Below are 22,595 nucleotides of genomic sequence, written 5' to 3'. Positions count from 1 at the left end.
AGCAGCTGCTCATCCCCCTCTGCTCTTTCTTCCTCCATTCCTAGCTACAGTACCTCCTGTAGTGGCTGCTCATCCCCCTATGCTCTTTCTCCCTCCATTCCTAGCTACGACACCTCTTGGAGAAGCTGCTCATCCCCCTCTACTCTTTCTCCCTCCATTCCTAGCTACAGCACCTCTTGGAGCTTCTCTCAAGCTTCAGTTGCACCCTCTATACCTTCTCCCTCTCTCTCCCTCTATCGAAGCTACTCTCTCCCTTCAAGCTGCACTTTCTAGTCCACTATTACAGTTGTGACCTCTGTACAAGCATGGTGAGGAGACCACACATGTACTCTATGTCCCACAGGAGCAAAAATGCACTGGGTGAATGGGTTCCTTGCACCAGCTTGAATGATTGGATAGTCATGAGAGGATCTGCCAAGGTCCACATAAGCTTCCCAAGAGCAAAAGAGGTGATCTTTTGCATGAATGGAAGGGCCGCATCATGAAGTTCAAGATTGGGAAGAAAGGATTGCTTACAAAGGTGCAACACATCTACATGGGGAAGGACATGCGCCTTTCTCCATCAAGTAATCAATCGACAATACCATCACATTGTAAGGCTGCATTTTGTGTAAGATTTTGAAGTGTAATGAGTTAGCTTGAAATTGTATTTTGAAATAGAACCAATGTAATGAGTCAGTATGAAATTGTATTTTGAAAGCATAGCAGATGTATATCCTTTAGACTTTGAGGGGTGGGAACCAGTCAAGTGCTTCTTAGGTAAGTTTACTACCATTCATGAGGATTTAGGAAGGCAAATGCATGCTGGAGAGAAGTCCTCTGATTGAAACAGAGAAATATCTATTGGTATAATGCCAAGTACATTACTCCAAGGATGGCAGCAGGCTATGGCCATCTTCAATGCATTGTAACACCACAACTTGAAGACATGGATTGTAGCATGGTGTACACAAGAACAATGCAATCATACAAGGAAAAGATTGCAAAGGATGTGGGCATGGCCATGAAGTTTACATTTGGCTCTAAATGGGTAAGGTTGTCTTGGTTTATGCCTCTGCACATTTTTGCTTCTTGTTTTCATAATATCCAGATGCAGAGAACAAAAACCATGTAGTCATGCAAGTGCCTACATGAGAATGCCCTTGAGGAATTGCTTGGGGTGAATTGGGGAAGCAGGTCAGGTGAACAAAAGGGTGATCTATTTCAATGCCATGTATGTAAGGACAATGTGGTTGTCAAGTACCACATCTCCTGCCAAATGTTATTTTTTGCTTTCCAATATAGGTGCTGGAAGAAAACAGGTGAGAATTGGCTCCCCCTTGACTCTAACGATGATGATAATACAGGGGTGAGTTTATGTATTGGTTCTCATTTAGGAGATGTTAAGAATGTGACTGTCACGTCACAGTGGACTCTCACAGATGTGCGGGAACACCTATTGATCATGGAGGATGGCATGTGTGAGTCCTTTCACTTTACCTTAAATGGTGAAAAGGTAGGAAAGCATGCAGAGAAGCTCGTGCATAGTGCCACTTCTATCCCTCCTATAATATTGAAGATTGTCTAGAAAATGTGGGGTGAAACAATTGTGGATTTTGACATTTTCCAATTAATAGTGGTGCAATTAATTTTGATGTTTTGAATGCTTTTGTTTCATGTCAATGTCAATTTTTTCCCAAAAATTTTATAATTCTTTTTATTTTTTATATTTAGAACATTTGGGTATATATAGGTTATAAAGTTACTTTAATTTCAAAGTTTCACTATCATAGCCATAGTTCTCCTAGCTACCAAACTACCACGGATTCTGCTAGGTCTACCTTCCATGATTTCATCTCCCATACTCCATTAATTGATAGAGAGGAGTTATTTCCAGTCTTTGATAAGAGCATAGATGTCCTAGGCACCTGGGAGCCCGAGATGATTTTGAAGACCTCATCAAGTACATGCAAGACTACATCGCGAGTTTTGCATATCAACTTGATGAGTCTACAAAAAGATGGGTCCCAATTGATTATTGAAAGTAATTGTTCAATCAAGAACCCAGGTCGTGAAGTGTTTAGATGGCTTTCGAGCCTAGCTCACAGGCCTAGGGTTTAGGGAGGTGGACACTGATGACCTCCTAGCATGTGGAGTCATCGGAAACATAGGAAATAGGTTCCTATCCTAGGAAATGACCTTTCTTTTCCTTCTCCAGGAGGGACAAATGTAAGAGGAGGCCTCGACCTCAAGCCCTGACCCTGGCCCTGCCCTTTTTGATCCTCTTATTTTTGTAGATGAGCCCAACATCTACAATGAAGAGCCCATAGATGAAGAAGTTGAGGAGCGGGAAGCTGCAAGGGATTGAGCATGATGACTCCATAGTGGTAAGAAACTATGAGCTTTGAATTTCTTCTCTTGGTATACTTTTGCTTTAATGGAATTCTAATGTAATGTTGGACTGTTGTAGGAGGCATTTGAGGTCGACCTATTCACATCTCGGCAATGCCTTGTTCGCAGTAGCTTCAGCCGAGATCACTCACTGGCACATTACCTTGGCCAAGCAAAAGGGCACTTTGTGGTTATCCACAAAAGGTTTTCTCCACATGGCACTGATGACCTCCTGAAGTGCAAGGCCTTGTCAAGAGTGATTGGTCATGCTGACATCAATCGCAATGCTGACAAGGTCATTTTGGTGAACCGCATGGCTACCCTCAATGCCTTTGGAACCAATTTTCAAGGTATGGCATTGACGGCAGCAGCCATGACCCTGGCCAGCAACGACAATAGCAATGACTCTCTATCGACTAGGTTTAGAGCTAGGAGTGTATTTGGGAATTCAAAGCCCAATGTTCTTAGTGTTTTAGAGAAGAGAGAAAGGCTCTGAAGCCTTATTGTATAGAAATTTTATTTTATATGAATACAACTATACTTTTTATATAGTGCCCCATTTTGTGTTCTTTTATAAAATTTATTTTATACTATCATTGTATTTTTTAACTTTAATTGTTGTTGGAATTAATATTTTCATTCACTATTATGTTCAAAAGCATGCGATCAGATAAATATTTGCGCTATAATGGTCATTTCTGAGCAATCCAGTAAGAATCTCATCGCGCGAAAGAAGGCAAATGTGTTTGGCATCATGTGGGGAACCCAAAATTGGTAAAACCCGCTATGGCACGTATGGGGCCTATTTGACTTAGACTCGCTATGGCATGTATGGGGCCTCTTTGACCAAGTCAAACAGGCCCCATACGCACCATAGCGGGTTTTACCATTTTTGGGCTCCCCGCGCAATGCCGAACACATTTGCCTTCTATCGCATGGTGAAAAAACATCATTTGACCACTCAAATTCACATTGAACTTGCATAAACTGATGGAAAGCATCACATAACATGTATAATAACATGGGAACAGTAATAGAACATAAAGATATCTTTTATTCATTGGCCTCAAAGGGCAGAGATTTACAAAATGATTCAGGTTACACCAAATGAACTTAAAGAAAATCTAGGGCCTAAGGGAGGGATTGAAGCGGATGCGCTTGGCGAGTACAAGGTCCTTGTCCATCAATGTTACTCTTTTGGCATGGATAGCACATAAGTTCACGTCTTCAAAAAGACCTATTGTCATCTACTCCATTGCCTCCTGAATTGCTCCCATAGCGCGTGAAGTGAAACACACATTACTCTTGTAATGCTATGCTATTTTACATACAACACGCTGGAAGGGTGCACGGGGATTGAGATTGTCCACAGTGGTTTGGAACTTGCGGATCTCCTGAAGTGCCTTCATGCCTGATTTTTTGCACCTCTTATTCTTTGGGGGACCCTGCACTAACCTTTGGACATGGCTCCATGGCGGCTTGTCCGCTTTGAACTTATTTTGCCTCTCCTCCCTTGCAACCACCTCTTCAGACTCCTCTTGCTGTGTTTGGTGGGTCATTCGAGGTGGCTGCTCGCGCCTAGGGGTCTGCTTTGTCCTTGGTCTCTTATCCTTTTCACGAGGCTATAAGACAGTAGGCTGAGGCTCTTACTCAGCTTGTACTAGTAGAGGCTCCAAATATCTGATCATCTCGAGGCTTAGTGTTTTAGAGAAGAGAGAAAGGCTCTGAAGCCTTATTGTATAGAAATTTTATTTTATATGAATACAACTATACTTTTTATACAGTGCCCCATTTTGTGTTCTTTTACAAAATTTATTTTATACTATCATTGTATTTTTTAACTTTAATTGTTGTTGGAATTAATATTTTCATTCACTATTATGTTCAAAAGCATGCGATCAGATAAATTTTTGCTCTATAATGGTCATTTCTGAGCAATCCAGTAAGAATCTCATCGCGCGAAAGAAGGCAAATGTGTTTGGCATCATGCGGGGAACCCAATTTTCAAGGTATGGCATTGACGGCAGCAGCCATGACCCTGGCCAGCAACGACAATAGCAATGACTCTCTATCGACTAGATTTAGAGCTAGGAGTGTATTTGGGAATTCAAACACCAATGTTCTTAGTGTTTTAGAGAAGAGAGAAAGGCTCTGAAGCCTTATTGTATAGAAATTTTATTTTATATGAATACAACTATACTTTTTATACAGTACCCCATTTTGTATTCTTTTATGAAATTTATTTTATACTATCATTGTATTTTTTAACTTTAACTGTTGTTGGAATTAATATTTTCATTCACTATTATGTTCAAAAGCATGTGATCAGATAAATATTTGCGCTATAATGGTCATTTCTGAGCAATCCAATAAGAATCTCATCGCGCGAAAGAAGGCAAATGTGTTTGGCATCATGGGGGAAACCCAAAATTGGTAAAATCCGCTATGGCATATGAATATAGCTATACTTTTTATACAGTGCCCCATTTTGTGTTCTTTTACAAAATTTATTTTATACTGTCATTGTATTTTGTAACTTTAATTGTTGTTGACATTAATATTTTAATTCACTATTCTGTTCAAAAGCATGCGATCAGATAAATATTTGCGCTATAATGGTCACTTCTGAGTAATCCAGTAAGAATCTCACCATGCGGCAGAAGGCAAATGTGTTCGGCATCGTGTGGGGAGCAAGTCAAACAAGCCCCATACATGCCATAGCAGGTTTTGCCATTTTTGGGCTCCCCGCGTGATGCCGAACACATTTGCCTTCTGCCGTGCGGTGAAAAAACATCATTTGACCACTCAAATTCACAGTGAACTTGCATAAACTGATGGAAAGCATCACGTAACATGTATAATAACATGGGAACAGTACTAGAACATAAAAATATCTTTTATTCATTGGCCTCAAAGGGTGAAGATTTACAAAATGATTCAAGTTACACCAAATGAACCTAAACAACATCTAGGGCCTAAGGGAGGGATTAAAGCGGATGCGCTTGGCAAGTGCAAGGTCCTTGTCCATCACTGTTACTCTTTTGGCATGGATAGCACATAAGTTCGCGTCTTCAAAAAGACATACTGTCATCTGCTCCATTGCCTCCTGAATTGCTCCCATAGCACCTGAAGTGATTCGCACCACTCTTGTAATGCTGTGCTATTTCACATACAACACGCTGGAAGGGTGCACAGGGAATGAGATTGTCCACAGTGGTTTGGAACTTGTGGATTTCTTGAAGTGCCTCACTCCTGATTTTTTGTGCCTCTTAATCTTTGGGGGACCCTGCACTGCCCTTTGGACATGGCTCCATGGCCGCTTGTCTGCTTTCAACTTCTTTTGCCTCTCCTCCCTTGCAACCACCTCTTCAGACTCCTCTTCCTGTGTTTGATGGGTCATTCGAGGTGGCCTCTCGTGCCTAGGGGTCTGCTCACGAAATTTTAGCTTCTTCATTGACCTCAGCCGCGAGCAGACAATTGTTTGCAGCCTACCAGTCCTCATCATGAGCTTACACCTTGTCTCCTGGAACGTGTAACGGGTTTCATTCTTTTGGCACCCGTGGTCCTAGGAAGCTCATCTTGAGACAGGAACTTCAGCCAGTAGTGATTGGTTGCTTGGATATACTCCTGCTCCAGGAGCATAAGCTTTCAGTGGCTCATTCCCGTAGCTGCGGGAAGATCCTCCCTGGATGCTCTCACACTTATTGGGAGCCCTCGATCGGTGCACAGGGGAGAAGTGGCAGTATCTGTACTTCCGTTTGCGAGTCGTTTGCCCAGGGAGTTTTTGGTCATGGTACGTTGATCCCAGGCCGTGCACTTTGGGTTGGCCTAGAGTTGAGGGCTCCAGAATAGGAATCCTCAACATCTATGCACCCACAGACCTCCGTTGCAGAGCCACTTTCTGGAGAACACTCATAGAGATTCTCCCAGACATGGATTTGTGGATTGTTGGAGGTGACTTCAACAATCTGGAGGCTTTGGAGGACCAGCAGGGCAGAGGACCAGAGTTTACAGGTATAGCTCAGGCAGAGCAGTCCACTTGGGACTCCTTTATCTTCACGACAGGAGGTAGGGACAGCTGGAGAGACCCATCCTTCCGCCGATGGCACGGGAGCTTGGACTTCTCGTGGGGCTTTTGCAAGGAAGGAGGCAGACTCCTGGAGAGACTGGATAGATTTTATGTCAGTGATTGGGCCATCAGCAGAGGTGGTCAGGTGGATATAGTGCCAAGGACGACACTCTCCGATCACGCACCTGTGCTCTTATCAGCCCAGCATGCAGACGACGTTGATGGCACCGTTCACTACTGTCGAGATGCAGGAGGCCTTGATGGCCATCGATGGGCACAAATGCCCTGGCGAGGATGGGCTCTCTCGCGCTTTCTTCACCTCTTTCTGGGATCAGATCCATCAGCCCGTCCTAGCAGCCCTCCAGAGGATTTTCAGCAGCGGACATATGCCAGAGAGCCTCTCTTTGGGATTGATTTGCCTCATCCCGAAGGGAGGAGACTAACAGGAGATTCGTCAGTGGCGCTCGATCACTCTCCTCACCACTGCCTACAAAATCCTTGCCAAGATGATCAGCGCCAGAGTTCGGCCACTTCTTCTTGACCTCATTCATGACACTTAGACAGGCTTTGTCCAGGATCGCAGTATCCTGGATAATGTATTTACCTTCTCAGAGGCAACGGAGTGGGCTCAGCACAGTGGGTCGCACTTAGCCATCCTACTTCTTAACTTTGAGAAGGCCTACGATCGAGTGGATTGGTCCTTCCTGGAGGGTACTTTGGAGAGACTAGGATTCCCAGTAGGATGGATTCAGGGTATCTCAGCGTTATACAGGACAGCTTCCAGCAAGGTCATCATCGGCGGCAGGATGGGAGAGCGATTTCGATTGGAGAGATCAATGCATCAAGGTTGCCCCCTCACTCCTTACCTATTTCTCTTGTTCGCTGAGGCGATGACATACTACCTTTGGGCGAGGTCGACAGGGATCTGGGGTGTTCGCCTTCCCATCAGGGAGGACACGGAGCTCCTGGACTCGGAGTATGCAGATGACATAGCACTGTACATTCAGGAGGATGAGATGATGCTGGAGAGGGTGAGGCTGGCCTTAGAGGTCTTTTGCTCGGCAGTTGATGCGAAAATCAACTGGAACAAATCAGTTGGTTTTCTCACAAACCCTGGGGCATGCTCACAGTGGGGGAGGTTTTTGGGTTTCAGATGGATCCCGCGGGGACAGACAGCTAGATATCTCGGCTTTCAAGTCGGCCTGGACATCACGCCAGCTCAGCAGTTTCTCCTGGTGCTAGATTCCATTCGACGGAAGCTAGCTTTTTGGAGCACTGCTAAGCTCTCTCTTGCAGGTCGTGCTCTTGTAGTCAACCAGGTTCTCCTACGGCCTGGTATTTGGCCTCTTGTTGGTGCTTCTCGAGATCCAGTGTGGCATAGCTCAGGAGGATGGTCCGGAATTTCCTGTGGTCTGGGGGGGATGGTCTCAGAGATACCAGAGCCAGGGTAGCCTAGCAGACAGTCATTCTTCCGCAGGCTGAGGGTGGCTTGGGGGTCATTGAGCGTGAGCTTCAGAGTCAGGCCTTGCTGGGCAAGTTAGTTATCCGTGGTTTGACCCCGGGGGGGCAAACGTGGAAGTTTATTCACACCCGCCTGATCCCTCCGTGAGAGAGAACTTTCTGTTTCCATTTAGGGTTGCATCCGATTTGTGAACGCAGCCCCGTCAGCTGCAAAGCTGACCTCATGTATCTTGTTTTTTCGAAGTAATATAATCAGCACTTTTTTCGACAAAAAAAAAACAATAAACCCTAAATCTTAAACCCCAAACCCAAACCCTAAACATTAAACCCTAAACCCTTATCCCAAAATCCAAAATCCAAACCCTAAACCCTAACTCCCTAACCCCCAACCCAAACCCTCAAACCCTAAACCCTAGCCCCTAAGCCCTAAACCCTAAACCCAAACCCCTAAATCCTAAACCCTAACCCCAAACCCTAAACCCAAATCCTCAGACCCTCAAACCTAACCCCCAAACCCTAAACCCTAAACCCAAACCCCCAAACCCTAAACCCTAAACCCTAATCTCTATACCCTAAACCCTACTTCCCAAATCCTAAACCCTAAATGCCAACCCCCAAACCCTAAATAGTAACCCCCAAAATCCTAAACCCTAATCCTAAAGCCTAGACCCTAATCCCCTAACTCCTAACCCCTAAACCTTAAACCCTAATCTTGGCCCTCTAGACCCTAAAACCTAACCCCTAAACCCTAAATCGTAACCCCCAAACCCAAACTCCTAAACCCTAATCCTAATCGCTAAATCCTAAGTCCTAATCCATAATCCCTATATCCTAAACCCTAATCTTGGCCCTCTAAACCCTAAACCCTAACATTTAAACCCTAACCCTTAATCCCTAAACCATAAACGCTAATCTTGACCCTCTAAACCCTAAACCCTAATTCGTAAACACTAACCCCTAATCCCTAAATCCTAAACCCTAACCCCCAAACCCTAAACCCTAAACCCAAACCCCCAAACCCTAAACCTCAAACCCTATGATTGATTTAAGTAATATCATTCTTTTAAGTAATAGTTTTCATTAGGATTGATAAGTGGGAGTGGCATTGATAGTAGGAATGTGGGAATGGGAGTGGGAGGTCGGAGGTGGGAGTGGGAGAAAGAGAGGGTGGGAGTTTGGAAGTGGGAGTGGGAGTGGGAGAGCGGGAGGTGGGCGTGGGAGTAGGACAGGGAGTGGGATTGCGAGTGGGGGAGGTGGGGGTGGGGGTGGGAGTGGGAGAGGGGCAAGTGGGAGAGGGGAGGGTAGGAGAGACCAATGGAAGAGTAGGTACTTCGATGGAGGGGCAAATGGGGAGAGGAGATAATGTGATGGAGGAGCCAATGGGAGAGGAGACAATGAAATGTAGGGACCAATGAGAGAGAAGCACATAAAACCCTAGCTTTTCTTATATATACTCCTCTCATTCTTTCTCCCATTTCAACAAGGAAGAGCAAGAGGAGAAGCAAAAGCAAGCACATGCATACGTTTCAATTATCTCAACTTTCTTCCAAGTATTTTTTTAAAATTTTCTTCTTTGAAATTTTATTATAGAGAGAGAACTTAGAGAGAAAAACAAAATAGAGAGAGAGAGAGAGAGAGAGAGAGAGAAAGATGGAGGGGAGTCAATTTCAAGAGCTTGCTAGATCTCAGGAATCGGAATATGGCAATTGGGATTCCAAAGCTACACTTTCTTGGAAAGTTTGCAAAGCATGCTGCTTCGGCAAACAAAAGCGAACCAACTTTGGTAGAAGCACCTCTCGAGCATGAGGTATTCTTGATTTGATACATACAGATGTATGGGGTTATGACCAGACCCACAACATCAATGGTTCACTCTACTACTTGACTTTCATCGACGACTATAGCAGATATTGTTGGGTCTACTTTTTGAAAGAGAAATCTGAAGTGTTTTCCAGATTTCAAGAATTTAGAGCCATGGTAGAAAACCAGACTAGCAAAGAGATCAAAGTCATGAGATCAGATAGAGGAGTTGAATACATGTATTCAGCATTTATGAACTTTTGTAGAAGTCACGAAATTCGAAGACAATTCACTTATGCACATACTCCTCAGCAAAATGCAAGAGCTGAAAGGAAGAATGGTACTTTAGCAGACAGTGCTAGAGCAATGCTTAGTGAGAAGCATCTTTCGAATCAGTATTGGGCAGAAGCAATAGCCACTGCAAACTACTTGCTTAATCGGCTTCCTACCGAACCGATATAGGGTATGACACCTTGTGAAGCATTCACTGGACATAAGCCACACATTGGGCATCTCTGCATATTTGGTTGCATAGCATATGCCCACATACATGATGATCATCACAAGAAATTGGATGCAAATTCATGCAAATGCATCATGGTTGGCTATAGTGAAGAAAGCAAAGCATGGAAATTGTATGATTCCATCAACCGCAAGGTCATTATCTCTAGAGATGTAATCTTTGATGAAGAATCAGAATGGAAAACCTCAAGCGCACAGGAGATAGACTCACCGATAACTCAGTCATCTACAGAAAAGGTTGATGCAGAAGAGAAAGAATTTCCAGAAACACCCCAAGCAAAGCCACAACAGCTCAGACGGTCTACTAGGGAAAGCAGACCTCTAGCCAAATTGACATATGCTCATAAAGGCAAAGCAATTCATGTTGAAACCACTAGCTATGCTCTTATGACTACCATCATGGCTATAGAAGAGCCAATGTGCTTCGAAGATGCAGTAGACAAGCTAGAATGGCAAACTACTATGAGTGAAGAAATGGATGCTTTGTATAAGAATAATACTTGGGAATTATGTGACCTTCCACTGGGAAAGAAGGCCATAGCAAACAAATGGGTATACAAAGTGAAGTACAATCCAGATGGAAGTATTCAAAGATATAAAGCTAGACTAGTTGCAAAAGGATTTGCACAGTAATATGGTCAAGATTATGATGAGACTTATGCTCTAGTAGCAAAGATGGATTCCATACAGTTCTTGATATCACTAGCGACACTCAACAGATGGAATGTGTATCAGCTCGATGTCAAGAATGCATTTCTCAATGGTTACCTAGACGAGGAATTCTACATGCAACAACCAGCAAATTATGTTGAACCAGGAAAGGAGAATAAGGTTTTCCATCTTAAGAAAAATCTCTACGGCTTAAAGCAAGCACCTAGAAGTTGGAACAATAGAATTGACAAGTATTTTGTTGATCTAGGATACATGAAGTCCAATGCAAATCATACTCTCTACTACAAAATTCAAGGGGAAGACATTACTATTGCACTTTTGTAAGTAGATTATTTGATTGTGGCAAGAAGCAAGGATAGCTTCATTAGAAAGCTAAAACAAGACTTATCTGGAGAGTTCGACATGAAAGATCTTGGACTTATGCACTATTATCTTGGAATTGAGTTCTGAAGAGATTCAGACAACACCTTCATGAGTCAACTCAAGTACATTGACAGTCTCTTGAAGAATTTTCATATAGTAGATTGCAAGATTGCAACCACTCCCATGGAACAAAGTTTTAAACTTACTAAAGATTCAGAAAAGCCTACAGTCAATGATAGGTACTACAGGCAACTCATCAGATCTCTTATATATCTGACTATCACACAACTAGATATTTGTTATGCAGTAAGTTCACTTGCACAGTTTATGGCAAATCCAAAATAGTCTCACTGGAATGCAGCCAAAAGTGTCTTGAGATAAATCAGAGGTACAAGACAGTTTGGGATAGAATACAGAGGAAGTCATCCATGGTTGCATAGATACTATAATAGTGACTATGCTGAAGATCATGAGACCAGGAGATCCACTGCATTTTTCCTTGGTCAAGGTGCTGTATCATGGTTGTCAAACAAACAGCAAACTGTTTCTTTGTCTTCGACTAAAGCAGAATATAGAGCACTCACTATAGGTGCATGTGAGGCTATATGGCTCAGAAGACTATTGTCAAAAACAAATTACTTTGATGAATCAAAGCCAGCGACAATATAGTGTGATAATCAATCGACTCAAGCATTGGCCAAGGATCCAGTATACCACTCCAAGACAAAGCACATCGATATCAGAGAGCACATCAGAGAAAGAGTGTTACTTGGTGACATCACACTATAGCATTGTGATAGCAAAGAGAATGTTGCATACATCTTTACCAAACCACTTGGTAAAAGGCTTTTGAAGAAACATCGACTAGCTCTTGGTTCGATTCAAAGGAAGGACATTCCCATTAAAGGGGTGTGATGCAATGTAATGTTCAGTCCTTCTTCAATTCCTCAGAATCATCATCTTGAGGGAATGCCTACTTCATGATGTTGATCTTGAGGGAAGGTGTTGAGAGTTCATGCTCAACATCATGTGATCATATGTGCATAGCACTAACCCAATAGAGCATTATAAAGGAAAGGGTTAGATGCCCAAACCGTAACCCTAAATGGGTTTGTATATATTCTACATTTTCAACTAAATCTAGTGTATAGGTACTCATTTGTGGTGTGCTCTCTAGTTTTTCCCTCTCTCCTCATCTCCACTCTTCTCTTCTCCCCTCTTCATATTTTGTCATGCTAGACTAGATCGAACTTTTTGCATAGAAGCAGTATGAGTAGACATTCCAATCTCTCAATACTATGCAATTTTTTGAACACACAATGCATGCCTCCTTCAATTCCAATGCATGTCTAGAACACAAGGTCTTAGAGTTATGATGTATTTAAAAAATTAACTCCAATGAGAGAGGACTACATCTTCCAAGATGGCATTGAATGCGTACTTTTCATGTTGCACTCTTGGAAGAGTCCTCCCATATCTATGCTTAATGTCTACAAGTCATCCAAGGCCAAGATAGACATTCTATTTCACACCCTCCATCAAATGCTCACCAATTTGAACATAAGGACTCCAATATATTTATTGGGAGATTTTAACATTAACTACAACACTTCAATGACAACCAACACCCAACTCCAACAATTTATGTCAAAATATAATATAGTTATGACTCATTCACACGACTAGAACAATCCATGTATTAACTCTGTAGCAACATGCCAACCAATAAAATGAAGCATGCAGAGTAGACTTCATCTATTGGTTTAATCATTTCTTACTATATAACATGTGCGACAACATTCCCTTAATTGAGTACTGAGGAGACGTGGGCAACTAGATCTCCAAACACATCCGCCTACAAATTTTGCTCCCACTTATCTGCTTTTGATCTTACCCTTCCTTTTGATCACTATTAGTCTACCTTGCATTAGCTTTAGATATATGAACAATGAAGGAAGAGACTAGCATGTCAAGTTATATCATTCTGCTATCCATCTCCTTTGGGTAGGCCTTTTGAATATCATTCACCTTGTTTCTCTTAGTCTTATGGCACTGCCAAGAGTCAAATTTGAGCTTGCCAAAGGCGTTGCTTGTTGCAATTGACACCTCTCTTCCATATGGTAGATTCAAATCACACATATGACATATATATCTTTAGATATCTTGTGTCTTGGCTTTCATGAGACAAAGTGATACCAAGAAGAGTAATGTTTCTCCCACAGAAGGACTTTTTAAATTTCATATAGTAGAAAAATATATTTACACTATGGAATTTATAAAATATATAAACATTTATAGAGGGGAATGCTAGAAATAGGTTACATAGGGATTAAACAAAAGAAGCCTTAAACGCACGTGGTATAGACGTATTTCAGTAGGTGAACCCCCCCAGCTTCCAGCACCATGCAAACTTCGACGTAATTCCCTTAATTCTTTTAGTAACTTCCACTTAATTCCTTCAATGCTTTTAGTAACTTCTAGTTCTATTTTAGTGTATTAGCCCCCAACAACTTCAAGAGATTCAGTATCTTTGGTGTCTTTTCTTCATTAACCTAGCTCACTCTTATCATATTGTAAGCTGTCTAGCTACACCACATTACTTGACATAAAAGAAAATAGTTAATTTTACTAGCTTGTCAAATTTCTACTAGGATGATGTACGTAGTTCTCAAAATCCTTGGGAGGCTCACACTCACAAAAAACACACAATTTAGAAAACACAAGACGTATGCAAGATTGAAATTCCAAATAATATCGACCTTGCACAATCACCTAAATGAAAGGTCAAACACCATCTAAAGACTTGGAGAAGCAACATTGATTGCTACTTGCCAGAATAAAAAGTAGATGTAAGAGTAACATGAAAGAACAAAAAATAGTTTTTTCAAGATACATGATTTTTCTTGCAAAGAATCAATTAAGCAACATAAGAGCAATAAAAGGGAAAAGTCACAATGGCCCTAGACACTATCCCCATGCAATGCACGAGTAGTGCCAAGCAATAAGCTAGCAAGCTCAAATGCTCCAAATTTTTTGACTCTGTTAAAAGGACTTAGCTTTTAAGAAAATTGAACAATATATTACTATTTTTAAATTATAACTTATTGTAATTTATATTTTTTAAACATTGATATTTACTTATTCTTATTCATATTTTTTACTTCACATTATTCAAATATGATATTAATGATTTACATAATTTACTACTTTCATAGGCTTTGAAGTTTTCCTTTTTCATACTCACCCATGGACCATGGTTCTTATTTTATGTCAATACTTTTATAGTTTTAAAATAATTATGTTTATATTTTGAATGAATACATTAATTATTTTTTAACATTATATACATATATTTTTATGTTTATTTTATATAAATGATATTAATGACTTTTAAAAATATCATTCTATAAATATATCATATTTATATAATTTTATAGGTTATTTGATCTATTTGTATATTTATATATAGTTAAATTTAAAAGATTTGTTGAATATAATTAAAATTAATGTTTTCAAACTAAAAGTAAATTTAAATAAATTTACTTTAAAAGAAATGAATAACCACCACTACAAACCTCCTACAAACACAATTCCATAAAACCCTTATACTGTAACAAGAGGTTTTAGGTATTGTAATTTTCATTATGGTAAACTCAATAAAGTGGACCATACCTGCTGTAGCAATTTAATACATCTGCAATAACCTTAGAATGTGCTATCCTAAGGAATGATCACATACAAGATCTGTAGTTTCTTTTGTTCTTTTCCACAAATGTGATGCAATTTGTAAATAGAACCATGCAAGATCAATCTAGAAAGAAAATTATTTGCACTAAATGAAAATGCTCCCACTATCATAAACTAGAACCATTTGATCATTACAATCATAGTAGCTAGAATATATGTTATTTATCCCCTTATAAGGAGTATTAACTTTTCCCCCTTTATATACATCCATACATACATACATACATACATACATATATATATATACATATATATACATATATATACATACATATACATATAAATATATATATGTATATATATATATATATAGAGAGAGAGAGAGAGAGAAAGAGAGAGAGAGAGAGAGAGAGAGAGAGAGAAAGAGAATTTTCCCTTGAAGATATGCAAGACTTTTATGGAATGGACTAAATCCATGTTCAAAGAGGACAACATGCGTGGGTGTGATTCTTTGCATGATAGGGTTTATCACAAAGTGTAGCATTTATCATATGCACCATTGATGGCTATTATAAATGTGGATTTATATGATCAATGGGTATGCTTGTGGGTTATACTACTAGAAAAACTTGCATACAATAGGCACTCAAGGGGTAATACTAAACTTGCTACTTATGTACGAGTTTGACATTCCTTTCATTTCATTATAAAATAAAATTTATAATTTTGTAATTTACAAAACCCCTATTGTATCTATATTTTAGTGAATTTATTGGATTAAAAAGCCCCTTCTATTGAAACCACATTGTTGATTATATATTTTTAGGTTTGGGCATTTATGAAAAAACTATCATTTATTGCAAATTTGATAGGTTGGAGCATCATCCTATATCCATTTGGTTGGATGGAGGTTTGGGTCCCTCTGCCAAAGGTAGGCTTATAGGAAATATATGTTTCTTCTATTTTCAAGGGGACTTTCCTAGCAACGGTATAATAATACATGTCGAGGGATATAGTTACAATTAGAGACTCTTTGGTACAATCTAAGAGGGGATGTTTATAGTATGGAAAAGAGATGATTTGAAAGGTTGTTATTATTAATCTCCACTTTTGTTGAGAAATGATAGAATTTAAAGGTAATTTGGCTCTCATGCAGACAAAATAAAGCTTTCCACAGGGCTCCCCATCTCTCATGGATGCGCCTAGTTTGTTGAACAACTCCTAATTTTAGAAATAAGGGCAATTTGCATTTGTGAGTATTTGGAAGGTAGATAGCGATGTGAAAATTAAGATGCAATGTCACTTCAAAATCTAGAGTATCTTTAGACAACCTTCTAAGCAAACATCTTGCGTGCATTTTTTATTGACGAATATGTTGGACTTTAAGCCACTTTGCAAGGCATAGCAAATTGTGTGAGGCTCCTACACTTAGACAATGATCAAGTTGGGCAAGCGAGTCCATAAAAGTAATGAAGAGTTTGAATAAGACACATTATTGAGTCATCACTGACATGAGTGCTTATGTGAGTGTGCAATTTTGGATTTGTTAGAGTTGAGGAATAATGACACAAACCATGTTGGACAATAGAGAGCGTTCTCTCATGAAGCCACTCATGTACGGTGTGCTTTTGTAGGTTGTAGAGTAATTAAAACATTTTTGTGGTTAGAGCTACTGGGTCATAGGTTCTCAATTTTTAAATCTTCAATGCATATGATGTAGTCCCCAAAATAATAGTTTTGGCCACTAGTGTTAGTACGAAATACAAAATAGTGTTTGGCCATTACTATTAGTATAAAATACAATAATGGTTGGTTTTTCATTAAAATATTTTCTTGCTTAGAGCTAGAAGAAGAGATGTTTTTGTGGGTTATATAGATTTGCACATTCCAAAATTTTTTAAAAGAAAATCATCACCAAAATTTAGTTCTGTTTTAGGGACTACATTACATGCGTTTTAGTTTCAAAAAACATGAAGTTGCATGGTGGAAACCTCCTTTTAAAAAGTTGGCATGCTTTAAAGATTTTAGGGACTATCTTATATTTAAAGCATGCAAGTTGATCTGAAATGCATATAAGATAGTTGTGTAAATAACAGGTGCATTTTCAAACATGTGAGTTGTTGATTTTTTGAATCTAAAATGCAGATAAGATAGTCCCTAAAATAATATTTTTTTGGCCATTTTCGAGAAATAAAGGTTGGTTTATAACCGTGATTACGTGTGTTGGAGGATTTATTAAAATGTAAGGGAGGCACTCTACTGTCTCGTGTAGCGTCTATGGTACTGTTTCCTCTCGTTCCCAACGAGTACCGAGCCTGAGGGCTAGGGTATTAAATAGTTACAGCCCATGCAAGTAGCACTGATGGTGCTCCCTGAGAGTTCCGAGGCGAGGGTATTAAAGAGTGCGTGGGTCATGTTGTTGTAAAGAGGAGTGGACAAGGGGTGTGAAAAGGGCGAGACGCGGAAATGCCACTTTAAAAAAGTGAACGTGCGCGTTTGAAGAAGGGGCAAGGAAGGATCACATGGGGCAAAAGGCAGTCGACAAAACGCGCGGGGGCGGCGGAGGGCACTGGGGGGATTTAGAGGCCCTTAAAAGACTCATCACAAGCAAAAGAAATCAACAACAACAAAGATGGGGAATTGCCTCCACGCAACGAGTTCCCACAAAACCATTCCCATGCAGCACAAGAATCAATCCCCCTACGTCCATTCCCTCTATTCTAGTATTATGTCATCTTCTTCTTCGTTTTCCGATCTCTACGACCTTGGTCCTGAGCTCGGCCGTGGCCTCTCCGCCATCATCCGCCTCTGTACCCATCGCCCTTCCGGCCAAACCTTCGCTTGCAAATCCATCCCCAAATTCTCCTCCCCCCACTCCCTCCTCGATTCCCTTCACGAAATCCGTTCCCTCCTCCTCCTCTCCTCCCACCCCCACGTCGTTCGCCTCCACCATGTCCTCCATGACCCCTCCTTCGTTCACCTCGTCATGGAACTCTGCCCTGGCGGTGAGCTCTTCCATCGCCTCGTCTCCCACCCTTGCTTCCCCGAGCCCCGCGCCGCTCTCATCATCAAGAGCCTCGTTGAAACCATCCAATACTGCCACAAGATGGGCGTCATTCATCGGGACCTCAAGCCGGAGAACATACTCCTCTCCGACACCTCGGACTCGTCTGCCATCAAGCTCGCAGATTTCGGGCTTGCCCTTCACTTCAGACCAGGTGATTAACCGCTCGGCAACCCGAATTTTGTGGTCTATTGACTTTTCAGTGAAACTAGCTTTGGGTGATAAGGGTACTGAGGATTGCGTTTGATTTGGTTCGATTCTACAGGCGACAAATTCTCTGGCAGGGCTGGTAGTGCTTATTACATTGCGCCGGAGGTGCTTCAAGGACAGTACTCGGAAGAAATCGATATTTGGAGTGCAGGAGTGATTCTATACGTTCTGTTGAGCGGAGTGCCCCCTTTCTGGGGAGAGACAGAAGAGGACATATTTGAGGCGATCAAGGAGGGTAACTTGGAGTTCAATGACGAGCCATGGTGGAAGGTGTCTCCCCTCGCAAAGGATTTGATTCGTAGGATGCTCTGTGCAGACGTCAAGGCTAGGCTGACCCCTGCGGAAATCCTTGGTAAACACAAGAGCCTTTCATCCTCCACTCGTTTTCTTCGACCCACGCTTAGAGCTGAGACTAGTTATACATTGATCTAATCCTGTCTTCGGATTGTGCTGCAGAGCATCCTTGGATTCTCTTTCATACAGCTGATCGTGCTGAACCACAAAAGCCCCGACGGCAAAATGCTGTGCAGCATTCTAGCAAGGACGCCATCGCCAAGCTAGAATCAGAAGCTCCGTTGCTGTCTTCTACATCCCGAGTTTCTGACGCGAATTGCTCTTCCATTCGCAATACTTATTGCGGGGCAAATCCATCCGACATTTCGGAGGCTTATGTACCGACGATTAATCGAGGTGCTGATGCCGCGCCAGCAGTTCGTGCAGAAGAGCAACATCTGCCTGCGCATTCTCCCATCTCCTCCAATTCCGCAGGCCTAGCGGCTGATCTCAGCGAGGACCGACGGAAGGACTCCGCAGCACAAGCATCGAGCATCCCAAATGCTGCAAGCGCATCCCAGGGGTCGAGGGCGGGTGAGAAACCCGCAGTTGCGGAGCTTGGCTTCAACGATTTATTAATTACGGTGATCACCGGTCTGGACAATTCAGCTGCTTCGTCGTGTGACGATGTAAAACAAATACGAATGCGGCAAGGGCACTGCACATGCAGGCTTCTGAAGACGGACGACAAGGAGCAGACGGTGGTAGTGGAAACAAAGCAGGGGAAGTTTCTGGTGGTGCACGACAGGTTGAGGAAGAGGATAGGGTGGAAGCCATTGGAGGCAAGACATTGCCTTCTTGCAGACGTCAAACTTACAAATGTCACATAGATATCAAACTTTGATCACAATTGTCATAGCCTACCGAATTCTTTTGTACATACGAATATTTATGTATCTATGCTCCATTGCTCACTTATACAATTTTGCTTTTTGAAGTTGCTAAGAAACGTGAGCTTGAAAAGTGGGGAAACAGAAAGTGAAGTAAACAGAAAGTGGGGAGAAATTGAGACCTGCGTTGAACCTAAGTTGAATTAAGGGAATTTGAGAGTGTAGGTGCCATGGAGGCTTTGTCTAGATATAAGATCTTATGCTTTTGGAGGATGCAACATGTGATACCCAGCCTTTTTGCGGACATAAGTCACTCTTCTTTTGCCTTGTCAACCATTCGTCAAATGACCACATGCCACTAGTGCGTTTGGAGGCTAAATGGATCCTTTTCTCAGGCTCCTTGCCTTCTTTCCCCGCAAATGTTATCTTGTCCTCCACCCTACACAAAGCCCCTTTGCTAGATCTTTGAACCCTTCTTCCACCACTTGTTCTTTTGCCTTTGTTAACACCAAAGAAAAGTGGTGTTAACATCCAAGATAGAGCGGGCGAAGGGCAAAAGAAAGAAGAGAAGCTAAAGGCAAAGGTGAAAGGTAACAAGCAAAGACGAAGGTGCAAAAAACAGTGTAACATCTAATAACCTCAAAAAGAGAACTCTAGGGGAATCTTTCAAGATTCCTTCTTTTTCATGTGAATTTTACGTTTATTTGAAAAAGATGGTCTTTTCGCGTGACGCTTTTTGAAAAAATAAATAAAAACCATGCTCTTATGAAATTTTGCCGACAAAGTTTTTTTGGAAATCGGGCACAAACACCTACACTTGGAATACCAAAATTGCAAAAAATACGTTAATTTTTTAAAACCAATATAATAAGGGCCTATGTATCCAATGCACATAAAAGGACCATGGCATGACACATTTCAAAAGATACAAATCACATTGTTGCACAAACATGCATGCCACTGATCCTACAAAGAGCAGTACTCATCCTCTGAACCTACACCTTCAAATGCACTAGAGCCTAAGCTTTGTGCGGTAGAAGTTGAAGATCCTTTCTCCTCTAGGCTGTCTACTAGAACATTCTCCGAGTCAACCTGGGCAAGTTTAGCTGCCACCCTCTGTTTTGCATGGTGTGTCTTGGCTTCCATTTGGTCACTGCATCTGATTAATGTCTTTGGAATTTTTTGGGATATTGTGTATCGTGTCTCCTTTGGCAAATGCCCGACTTATGTTAATTGAAATGCATATACCAAAATATCTACCTCATCCAATTATAGAGTATCAATTCTTGGACAAATTCTTTGTCGCCCTCTTCCCTTTTTGGCCACACTTCCTTGTTACCACTATCTTTGGGTTATATCGACCCGTGAAAGCATCCATGGACTTGGTGAAAAACCAATGCACCTCTATTGACTTGGTGTTTGAACCTTCCTTTTTGACTTTCACAACTTTGGCAATCCAAAAAGGAAATCCACTAGGATCATTCGTTGCTAGCACAGGAACCATCATACCCACTGCCAAGTCCTTGATGCTACCACTCCACATTTCTTGAACCCTTTCCCTGGCTTTTTTGGACTTTCTTGCTCCAAGGTACATTTCTCTCTCCTCCCTAAGGTAATTCTTTTTTGAAGGTGCATGTAAATGCACACTTGTAGAAGTATTCATATGCGCATTTACAAAATCTTGTTCAATGCATTGTGGCCAACTAAAATCTGACACATCTTGGGGTCATTTAGTAGGTGATTGATAAGTATTTGGGATGCAAAGAATGGATTCCACCATGTCCACACCACATCTTCAAAATACGTTGTAGCATGCTGGATTGTTTCTCTAATCTCATTGACTGAACTTATAGGGTTTACATCTCTCCCCTCCTTCATGGCTCGTTGCAACTCCCTCACTGATTGTAAAGGTTGTAAGGGTGCCACATACAACTCATGCCCTGGAACACACTTCAAGAACTTCAATCCTTTGATTGGAACCCAAGTCGGTGATGTGGAATAGAACTTCCCCCACAACAACGTCGTGCCTTCTTGATCGAAATTGGTGTTGAAAGCTTAACTCGTTAAGCTTCTCAATACATTGATCAATTCACTCGTTGTGACCAAACACAAAGCATCTGAAATCTGTTGTTTTTTCCATGTTTGCAATTATTGGTTTTGGCACATATGCATCCTATAAAATGTGGATCATTGCATCCGCATCCCATGCTTCTTTCCTTCTCAGCTTTATTGAGAACCGGCTAAACATCTGATCAATATGGTCGTGTGTGTGACCCACCATAAGGAATCCTAATTTCACTTTCAGAAATATGCCTTTCTCCAGAAGCATGCAAAGATATGCCAACACAACTTGACTCTTGTTCTCTCTTAATGTGTTATCAAGTTGGACATACAACACTTTTGGAAGAGGTTGTGTGAGATTCCTCAATGCATCATTAAGAATGAAAATTGTGAGATTAGGATCATTTCTTACATTTGGTATCGTCAGATAAACCTTGGGGATTAATTCACCATGGTAGATCATGCATCCAACCACGTGATATGTGATGAAGTTCTCCTCTTTCAAATCCTTGGGCACTCGTTTGAAGTGTGAAAGATTGGACTTCTTTTGATCCATCCCATCAATGATGATGGTTATGTACTTATCAGGTTGTTGGTAGCTCTTCTTGTGATGCTTCGCTAACTTATTCCTTTCTAGAGCTTGCAATTCTCGATGCATTTGCAACTCTGCGATTGCTTCTTCTGCAAATATAGAAAATGATTAGATGTTACAAGCAAACATTTTTTGTCAAAATGAAGCAAAATTTCACTGCATCATTACACACACCTCTCTCTTGTCCTTGACTTCTATTACGGAAGGCCTTCAAGTCTATGCATGTGGCACACACACCAAGGCGACAAAGCTTTGGTATCTTCACGTTGTTGAATTCATTCTTCCAAATCCTACAAAAATGTTTGTATGTCACGTACTCATCACTTGCAGTAACCATGGCATCCTTGTACATGTGATCTCACGCTTGGAGAAATTATCCGGTAAGTGCAACTGGTCACTATTTGGAAGAGCCTCGGCATGTTTTTGCACAAAGTCTTGCAACCACGAGCATACTATATTGCCATGTGGTCCAGGCACTCTCATTTGTCCTGCTGTACAAATGCAAGGGTCTTTATAGAGGTGGGCATGTAATCTTTTTAGCCTTTCGTTGCCAAGACAATG

At 41.3% G+C, this 22,595-nt stretch overlaps 1 protein-coding gene across 1 annotated transcript; it reads left to right on the top strand.

The window, feature by feature from the left end:
- Positions 1–17,584: 17,584 nt before the first annotated feature.
- Positions 17,585–19,643, top strand: LOC147902882 (calcium-dependent protein kinase 12-like). Its single transcript, XM_087373493.1, has 3 exons — positions 17,585–18,162; positions 18,274–18,570; positions 18,675–19,643. Exons 1-3 carry the CDS (start codon positions 17,622–17,624, stop codon positions 19,379–19,381), a joined length of 1,545 nt encoding a protein of 514 aa, XP_087229619.1. The 5' UTR covers positions 17,585–17,621; the 3' UTR covers positions 19,382–19,643.
- Positions 19,644–22,595: the final 2,952 nt, after the last annotated feature.

Source organism: Dipteris shenzhenensis, chromosome 4, assembly GCF_047967505.1.
Source record: "Dipteris shenzhenensis isolate YYH24624 ecotype China chromosome 4, Dip_SZ_1.0, whole genome shotgun sequence".
In the NCBI taxonomy this organism is placed as follows: Eukaryota; Viridiplantae; Streptophyta; class Polypodiopsida; order Gleicheniales; family Dipteridaceae; genus Dipteris; species Dipteris shenzhenensis.
Note: the sequence above shows the minus strand (reverse complement) of the source record. Positions and strands in the feature narration are given on the sequence as shown.